At 45.5% G+C, this 9,633-nt stretch overlaps 1 protein-coding gene across 1 annotated transcript; it reads right to left on the reverse strand.

Annotated features, from left to right (window-relative positions):
- Positions 1-3,488: 3,488 nt before the first annotated feature.
- KLF17 (KLF transcription factor 17) lies at positions 3,489-4,922 on the reverse strand. The gene is made up of 2 exons (XM_061186673.1): positions 4,067-4,922; positions 3,489-3,736 (listed from the first exon to the last, which is right to left on the reverse strand). Exons 1-2 carry the CDS (start codon positions 4,911-4,913, stop codon positions 3,489-3,491), a joined length of 1,095 nt encoding a protein of 364 aa, XP_061042656.1. The 5' UTR covers positions 4,914-4,922.
- Between the last annotated feature and the right edge of the window lie 4,711 nt (positions 4,923-9,633).

The raw sequence follows: 9,633 nt of genomic DNA on the forward strand, positions 1-9,633 counted from the left end.
GAAAAGCCCTCGCACAGAAACAAAGACCCAACACAGCCATAAATAAATAAATAAATAAATAATTTTAAAAAAAAAGAATAGATACATATATGGTAAAAACAACAAAGAAAAGCAAAGACAAGATTAAAAATTCAAGATAGTGGTTACCTCTGCTGCTGAGGACAAGGAATGTGATGAGAGGGGAACTCAAAGTTCTTCTCAAGTGTCATAAAAGGCAAATAAGTGTTTTTATTATTAAGTTGTACATATACAAAAGATTTTTTGCACACATTAGATATCACAATAAAAATAAATAAGTTAATGAATTTCATCTGGTTCTCCTTATTTATCACACAAGCCAGAAACCTGGGTGTCATCCTGACTACTCCCTCACGGACCTAATCCAATGAATTAACTGGATTAATTCATTGGATTAGGGTTGTCTCTCCTAAATCTACTACCCTCCACCTCTACTTCCATAACCTGGTCTAAGCCACCTTCCACTCCCACCTGGAGTACCAAAACACCTCCCTCTCCCTTAAACAAGTCAAAGAAACCATTTTTGAATGGGACTAATCCTATCTCTCTTGAGCTTGAATCTACTAATCTGGCCCCACTGCTATCTGAAGCAGAGATAACTAATTTGCCCAAGGCCACACAGTCACTTATGGCAAAGGCAGAATTAAAATCTTCTAGTCTTACTTGAGAGCCCACAATGTCTTACCCACCCATTATCCTGCCTTGTGTTGAAACCAAGATAACACGGGAAATGTTTAGCCATGCCTGCCATAGGGTAATCACTGGATAAAGGATAGATTGACTTTCCTCACCTCCTTTATCTGCCTAACTCCGAGGTAATCCTTAACTCTGAGCTCAAATTTCTCTTCCTAAGAAATGCCTTCCTAACTCCTTTGGCGTACTATAGTAAACTCCAGATAGATATATTTGTCCTCACAGCATGCTGTACATTTCCTATGTCCCTCCTCCACTAGTTTGTGACCTCCAAGGGGTGGGGGCCTGATTTGCCTGCCACTGCAGCATACATGGCGCACCCTTGCCCACTCTGGTTCCTACCCACTTCCATTCCTCAGTGAAAGTGATGGGTCACCAACAGACCCCTCTTGCATCCCAATAAGCAACCTGGCCTGCTGACCCTACCAGCAGGGCTGCGTGTGAGCAAGATGGGTGGCGGACAGAGACCAGCCCTGGCCCATTGAGCCTAAGATGCCCCGCTCCATAGAAGGGACCTAGTGCTCAGGTGGGAACGAAAGAGACTTTGGATACTTCAGACTGCTGTCCCTGGGGCCAGTAATTGGGTCACAAAAGAGAGCCCCCTGCCCCCATTTTTTAATCATATCCACTCCCCTGGCTCACAATTTGTGTGGAAGCCACCGGGATGCCAGGCCCAGGTATGCTGGGGCCACTAAGGAAATGGACCAAGGTGGCCCTGCAGGACAGGGTCAGGGTGGAGGTGGGAGGGGCAGGCACAGCCAAGGCCATGAGACACCCCCAGACACCCAGAATAAGTTTGAGTCCACAGAGGTTTGGCTCTTCTCCTTGGCAGCATTGAGCGCTTTCAGGAATTTTTGTTGTGATCTTTCTGCCCTGCAGCAAGGCACTGTCATGCTCTCTGAGTGCTTAGTGTCCAGCACAAGGCATGACTAAAGGTAGATGTCCAGGAAATGGGAGGTCCAGCTAACCCCCATAAACCCGTTAGGTCTGACTCAGGCACCTCCTTGAGAAGTCTTTCTTCCCTGACACACACTTTCGTTGTCTCCGTGCCCCTCACCATGAGTTGTCCCGACAGCCATGGTGCTCTCTGTATCATGGGTTGAAGAACATTTGTCGAATGAATGGAAGTCTGCAGGCTGACTCTCCTGGGAGCAATTGCCAGATCCAGCTTCTCTCTGCCTGGAATTCTCTTTTCTCTTGATTCATCTGCTCAGTTTATTTCAACATTAAGGGATTACTAGATGTTACATACCCTTGCTTACTGAGGTCAAGGGTCACCTCCTCCAGAAATTCTGACCTTCCCCTTCAGGTGCTCCTCCTCTCCATGGCCACTGCACCAAGGTGGACCTCTCAACCCCGAGACCAAGATGGTCCCTGGGCCACAGGAACCAGATGTGATTCATTTCACTGTGGCCATCACCTGATAGTGCTGGGCACCAGACTGGGCCCAGGAGACACCTGTAGAAGACATTATCTCTAAGGTAAGAGATCTACCTCTGAAGTGGACAGATCCTGGTTGGGATCCCAGCTCTGTCACTTGAGAACTTAGGCAAGTTCCTTTCTATTAGTTTGCTGTTCAGTAAAACAGCTGGCTGAGAAATCCAGGAATGAGGTTCTGAACTACCTGTGGCTGAATTTCCAGGGGAGTCATTAGGCCCTCAATCCTAGGAGAGGGGCAGGACAGAACAGGCCTTTTAATAGCTGATATGTAGTAGTCCAGGTACCTGGGCTTGGTGGGGGGAAGAGGGAAGGTTACAGTGCGGTTCATCCTTCTCTGCCCCAGTCTAATGTCTTCCAACCCCAAGTTACCTAGAAAACAGAGCCTAGAACAAGAACTAAGTACCGATGTTTTATTTGGGTGATGCAAATACAGGGCATTGAGAGTGAGAAAAGGGACTCGACGCAAGAGAATGGGAGGCAATGCCAGGTGATAGCAGGTTGAGTCTGCTTCATGACAAGCCTGGGAGAGGCACAGAAGGTGTGTCCACTGGCTACTTGGGAGGTCTCCCCATTGGGAGAAATGGTGTCTTGCACCAGACCAGTTCAGGGAAGGGAGGGAAGAAGAGGGAATTTATTGGCCTGGATTTCTCCCATCTCCCATTAGTCAAATGTTACCCCAGGAGCACTAACTCTTCCACATTCCTGGGTTCCTAGTGGCTACTTGAGGTGCCAGATCCCATGTCTTGTGGGGGCATTCCATCCAAGTCTGGAAATGATGGGAGGAGACAAACTCTGGGCATGAGGTTGGTGAGTGCCGGACAGAATCTGATTTTGTACATAAGATGTGTTCACAGCAGTCCAATACTGTTTTTCTTTTACCAGAATAGGGAACCTGGCATAATGATCAAAGACCTTTCCCAAAGTCACATGGCTAGTAAGTGGTAAATTCAGGATTTGAACATAGTCTGTCTCTGGAAACTGTCAAAGACCAAGATAAGGAACTTTGATTTTATGTAGCAGGCAAAGGAGAGTCGCTAAAGGGTTTCAAGCTGGGAGTGACGTAAGACAAAGAGCTTTTTATAAAGCTCACAATCACTACTTTGCTCCATCTTGCCATGTGGCTGAACTTGGCACAAAAGTAGGTAGCCCCAGAGATGTGAGGACATCCAAGACAGTTTTTGAGGGGCCCCAACTAGGTCCAGAGCTCATATGGGCTTCCACACTGTCTCATAATCTTTCTGTCTTCATCTAAACCTACACCTACCAAAGAGACTAGCTGGTCAGACGCAGGCAGGATCTGGGCAGAGAAGCCAAAATGAGGGGAAGAGCAGATTGACCTAAAGACCAGGAGCAGGAGGAGGACCAGCCATATGTCCACTGTCAGCCGGAGGGTCTGGGGATGCTGGCACCCGCATATGAGTCCTTTGGTGTTGCCTGAGATGGTCAGATCTCATGAACTGTCGGCCGCACTGGTCACATTTATGTGGTCGGTATTTGGTGTGTATCCGAGTATGTCTTCTAAGTTCATCAGAACGGAAGAAGGACCAAGTACAGGCTTCCCACATGCATTTATAGGGCCTTTCACCTGGGGGAATGACAAGGGAGAGAAGGAATTTAGAGGAATAGGCCAGCAGGTAGGAAGGAAGGGGTCTGACTTTATGAAGCAGAGCAGTCAATGTTGAGGAAGCAAAAGGAAAAACGCAGGACAGCAGTGAGGAGACAGCACCATCAGCAGTCTCCATCTTGGCACAGTCATCCTGGACTGTGGGAAAGCAAGCTGGTGGGGCCAACAGAGCTTGATCCCAAGCTTGAAGGATGATGGGCTAATCCCAAACCATTACAAACCAGGGGTCCCCCACAAATCTAAAGCCCAGAGATTTCTCCACCCATCCCACCCGTCTGACACCTCATTTACCTGTGTGTTTGCGTTGGTGACTCACGAGGTGGGAGCGCTTAGTATAAGCTTTTTCACAGTTCTCATAGTCGCAGCGGTAAGGCCTTGAAACTGGGGATCTCCTCCTAGGAGCCCTTTCCTGGGCCCCGGAGTACTGCTCCGCTCTCCGTGGAGCAGGTAAGGGCTGCTTAGGTAGGAAGGGGTCTTCCTGGGAGACTGGCTGGCTCACAAAAGAGCCCTGGGATTCCAAAGCCAGCAATAATGGCGATCCAGCTGGGGGCATCCCATAGTTGTGGGGGTTTCTAGGGGGCACCATCTGATCCAAAGAGCGGAGCATTGCCAGGGCCTCAGTGGAAGGCATGGTTGGATCCAATAATGTTTTAGGTGTTAAAGGGCCTCCATTAGAAGTTACTGTTGGGAGGCCAGAATAAGGCATTGTTCGCATTCTGATGTGGGACATCATTGGGATTCCACTGGCAGGTGAGACTGGCGGCCCACTGGGGGACATCCTTAGATTCCCACCAAAGGTCGTGGCCATCCCTGGAATACTGGGCTCTCCTAAGGGCATCGCCTGGGGCCCCTTGAACATCATCATTCCTGTCTGGGAAGGAGACATTCCCTCAGTGTAAATCATCTGGGAAGGAGTGAAAGTCACTTGGGGGCAGTAGCTCACACCATGGTCAGGCAGCAACATACTGACGTGTGGCCCCATTTCACTGGCGTTCTGCCTGGGTGCCTCAGCAGAGACCAAGGAGATCGTCTCCAGCTCTATGCACTGAGGGACGTGTTGAATGCCTGATGGGCCATGGTTCCAAGAGGTGTGCACTCCACTGCTTCCGGGAGATGAAGACACGTCCAAGATGGACATTGACTTCTCAGTATCCTTAGAAAAAGAAAGTCAGGTGAAATTCACCATAGCTCAAATTCCAGTTCCACATGTCCCTTCTCCCCATTTCCAGACGCCACCCTAATCCAGGCCTCTATCATCTCTTGCCTAAATTATCCCACCTCCAGGCCATTCTCCAGTTTGGGCTTTCTAAAATGCAAGCCTGGGGGATTTTCCTGGCTGTCCAGTGGTTAAGACTCTGTGCTTCCACTGCATGGGGTGCAGGTTCCATCCCTGGTTGGGAAACTAAGATCCCACGTGCCGAGCAGTGCATGTTTTTGGTTTGATTTCAAAAAAAGCACAAAGAGCAAATAAAATATTCTACAACCTGTATTTTCAGCAAAACTGAGAAAACCCTCAAATTCCAGATTATGTTTAAGTGTGAGGGTGAAAGATCATCCCAAACCAGCAGAACAGGTTCAGAAAGCCATAAAGGTAAGAAGAATGGAGGGTTCAGTTAGTCTTGGCTTTGGCAAAACTTAGAAACTATTCACAAATATTTACCTACCAAAGAAGCTCTCACCTGAGTGGGAATGCTGTGGGCAGGTGTGAGATCAAGCATTGGAGGAGGTAAAGAAAAGAGGCATACTTTTAAAAACACTTTTAAAAAGGGTGGGGGATTGTCTTGGAAGTCAAGGGAAAAAAGAAGAGATTGGTGGTAGAACTTCTTGAAACAGGACAGGATCCAAGAACCATATTTTTTAAAGTTGTCAATTACTGTAGCAGTAGAGAGAGAGCTCTTGAGCTGAGAAATTGGGAACACTACCCTATAATTTCCCATCTGAAGGGATCCAGAAAAGACCAATCCATTTAAATATGAAAACCAAAACATGAGTAAAATACAGTATCCATAGAAGATACTAAAACATCAAAGATCCCACATGCCACTGAGCAACTAAGCCCATGCACCACAACTACTGAGCCTGCACTCTACAGCCCACAAGCCACAACTACTGAGCCTGCGTGCCACAACTACTGAAGCCCGTGCGCCTAGAGCCTGTGCTCCGCAACGAGAGAAGCCACAGCAATGAGAAGCCCGCGCACTGCAACGAAGAGTAGCCCCTGCTCACCGCAACTAGAGACAGCACAGCAACGAAGACCCTACGCAGCCAAAAATAAATAAATAGACAAATAAATAAATAAATTTATTTTTAAAAAAGATCAAGGAAAAATTTAACAACATTCAAACACAAATTTAAAAAAAAGAAAAGAAAGCAAAACTTAAGAAAGCAATTGCGGCTTTTACCAATTACAGGAACACCAAAGGGCAGAAATAGAGGAATTCAAAGAAGTTATGTCCAGACAATAGGCTATGAGTAATATTAGAGGGGAGGGAAGGGGGCAATAAAGGAAATTGTAGGGGCTTCTGCAGTGCTAACAATGCTTCAAAGGTCTTTATTTTGTAATAATCCATTAAGCTGTGTACTTATATTCACTTTTCTGTTTGAGTGCTATTTTTCATAATTAAATGGTTTTAAAACAATACTGTGAGAAATCAGGATTTTCAGCATAAGTGAAATTATAAAAATCAGAAATAAAAATAATGCTATATTAAAAAAAAATGCTATATTTAAATAGGAAATATTTTATACAAACACAAACCCCTCATGCTTGGATTTTGGCCTTTAATTCCATTCCTTACTAAAAGGAAGAATCATCCTTGGAGTATTTCCTGACTCCAAGTCTGGAAGAAGGAATGAATAAGTGAGCCTGGTGCATCTTATTGTGCCAGAAAATAAGGGAACTTCCCAGGATTATTAGGACTGTGTCAAAAGGACACAGGAAGTGACACCAGGGAATATGATAGAGTAGGAAGCACCAGGAATCCACGTCCCCACCAAGATAACAATTACACCTGCAGAATTTGCCTTTTGTAATTACTTTGGAACAATGGAGTCAATTAAATGCTTGTAACTTCCAAGGGAAGGCTTGGAAGGTAAACTGCAGTTAATTTCAGTCAGTTTCAGCTCTTAAGTAGGTAGTGGCTACCCCAAAACACCCCGGGTCCCATACCAGGAAGCTGTGCACACATTTCTGGACCTGTGGGAGCCAGAGTGGGCAATGAAAACCTTGTGCTCCAAATATTGAGTAATCTGTGTTATCACTAATTGCTGCTTCTGATCATGACGAGCAGACAGAGGTGGGAAGCCATTGTCGCATCTCCCACTACCATTGTCACAAACCTCTCTTCCTCCAAATGACAGGACTTCCAGGGTATTTAAAAGGACTAGCACCTGTTTCTCTCTCTCTCTCTCTCTCTCTCTCTCTCTTTTTTCGGCTGTGCTGCATGGCATGTGGGATCTTAGTCCCCTGACTAGGGATGGAACACATGCCCCCTGAAGTGGAAGCACGGAGTCTTAACCACTGGACTGCCATGGAAGTCCCTGGTGCCTGTTTCTTTCCCCCTTCATTTTTCCTTTTTCATCTTTTGAGAACCAGACATTTAAGAACTAGTATATTCAAAAGCAATCACATATACTAGAAAATTTGGAAAGTCACCACACATACCCAAGAAAAGATGCAGGCTCATAAAAGATCTAAGAAAACCTTAAGTTTACCTCTCAGGCTGATGCTGGCACAGAGACAACATACATCAATTTAAATAAGCTATAAACAAACAAAAAACAAGAACAGCAAACCCTGAGGAAGAGGAAGAATTGGATTTCCAGAGTTTCTACATTATAAGATTCAAGTGTCCAGTTTTCAACAACAACAAAAAAATCACAAGTCATAAAAAGACAGGAATGTATGGCCCATTCAAGGGAAAAAATAAATAAACAGAAATGTCTAAGAAAGACCGAACGATGAACTTACTTCACAAAGAATTTAAAACAACTGTCTGTCTTAAAGATGCTCAAACAGCTAAAAGAAGATGTGGACAAAGTCACAAAAATGATGTACGAACAAAATGGAATTTTTTTTTTTTTTAAATAGTGATAGGATTTTTTTTTTAATTATTTATTTATTTATTTATTTTTGGCTGTGTTGGGTCTTCGTTTCTGCGCGAGGGCCTTCTCTAGTTGCGGCAAGCAGGGGCCACTCCTCATCGCGGTGCACGGGCTTCTCACTATCGCTGCCTCTCCTGTTGCGGAGCACAGGCTCCAGACGTGCAGGCTCAGCAGTTGTGGCTCACGGGCTCAGTTGCTCCGCGGCATGCGGGATCCTCCCAGACCAGGGCTCGAACCCGTGTCCCCTGCATTGGCAGGCGGACTCTCAACCACTGCGCCACCAGGGAAGCCCCAAAATGGAAATTTTAATAAAGAAATAGAAAACCTAAAAAGAAACTAAAAAGAAATTCTGGGGGCTTCCCTGGTGGCACAGTGGTTAAGAATCCGCCTGCCAATGCAGGGGACACGGGTTCGAGCCCTGGTCTTGGAAGATCCCACATGCTGCGGAGCACCTAAACCTGTGCGCCACAACTGCTGAGCCTGCACTCTAGAGCCCACGAGCCACAGCTACTGAGCCCACGTGCCACAACTACTGAAGCCTGTGCGCCTAGAGCCTGTGCTCCATGACAAGAGAAGCCACCACAATGAGAAGTCAGCACACCACAACAAAGAGTAACCCCCACTCGCCACAACTAGAGAAAGCCTGCGTGTAGCAATGAAGACCAAATGCAGCCAAAAATAAATAAATAAATAAATTTATTTTTTAAAAAAAGAAATTCTTGGGCTTCCCTGGTGGCGCAGTGGTTGAGAATCTGCCTACCAATGCAGGGGACACGGGTTCGAGCCCTGGTCTGGGAAGATCCCACATGCCGCGGAGCAACTAGGCCCGTGAGCCACAACTACTGAGCTTGCGCGTCTGGAGCCTGTGCTCCGCAACAAGAGAGGCCGCGATAGTGAGAGGCCCGCGCACCGTGATGAAGAGTGGCCCCCACTTGCCACAACTAGAGAAAGCCCTCGCAAAAAAAAAAAAAGAAAAGAAATTCTGGAGCTGAAAAATATAATAACTAAAATGAAAAACTGACTAGAGGGATTCAAAAGCAGATTGATTAGACAGAAGAATCAGCTAATATGAAGATAGGACAATTGAAGTTGTCAAGCTAAGGAACAAGAAGAAAAAAGATTGAAGAAAACTGAACAGAGTGTCTAAATGACCTGTGGGACAACTTCAAGCAGACCAACATATGCATTGTGGGAGTCCTAGAAGAGAGAAAGGGGCAGAGATTGCTTGAAAAAATAGTGGGTGAAAACATCTCACATGTGATGAAAGATATGAATATAGACCTCCAAGGAGCTCAATGAACTTCAAATAGGATAAAATCAAAGAAATCCACACTGAGACACATTATAACCAAAACTGTCCAAAGACAAAAAGAATCTTGAGAGCAGCAAGAAAGAAGTAACTCATCACATATATGGGATCCCAAATAAGATTATCAGCAGATTTCTCATCAGAAACCTTAGATGCCAAAAGGCGGTGGGCTGATATATTCAAAATGCTGAAAGAAACTGTCTAACCAAGAATCTTATATCTGGCAAAGCTGTCTTTCAAATATGAAGGAGAAATTAAGTCATTCCCAGATAAACAAATGCTGGAGGAGTTTAATGTCATTAGACCTGAACTGCCCTGCAAGAAATGGTAATGGGGTCCTTCAGGTCAAAATGAAAGAACACTAGACATTAACTCAAAACTATCTGAAGAAATAAAGATTTCTAGTAAGGGCAAATATATGGACAACTATAAAAACTGGTCTTAT

The sequence above is a fragment of the Eubalaena glacialis genome, chromosome 3, assembly GCF_028564815.1.
Source record: "Eubalaena glacialis isolate mEubGla1 chromosome 3, mEubGla1.1.hap2.+ XY, whole genome shotgun sequence".
NCBI classification, from domain to species: domain Eukaryota; kingdom Metazoa; phylum Chordata; class Mammalia; order Artiodactyla; family Balaenidae; genus Eubalaena; species Eubalaena glacialis.

Bases quoted from the DNA above. Each gene is read 5' to 3' on its own strand.
- KLF17 (XM_061186673.1), bottom strand. From the start codon at position 4,913: ATGTCCATCTTGGACGTGTCTTCATCTCCCGGAAGCAGTGGAGTGCAC. The intron at 3,737-4,066 runs GTAAATGAGGTG...TCATTCCCCCAG, and splicing joins TCACCAACGCAAACACACAG to GTGAAAGGCCCTATAAATGC.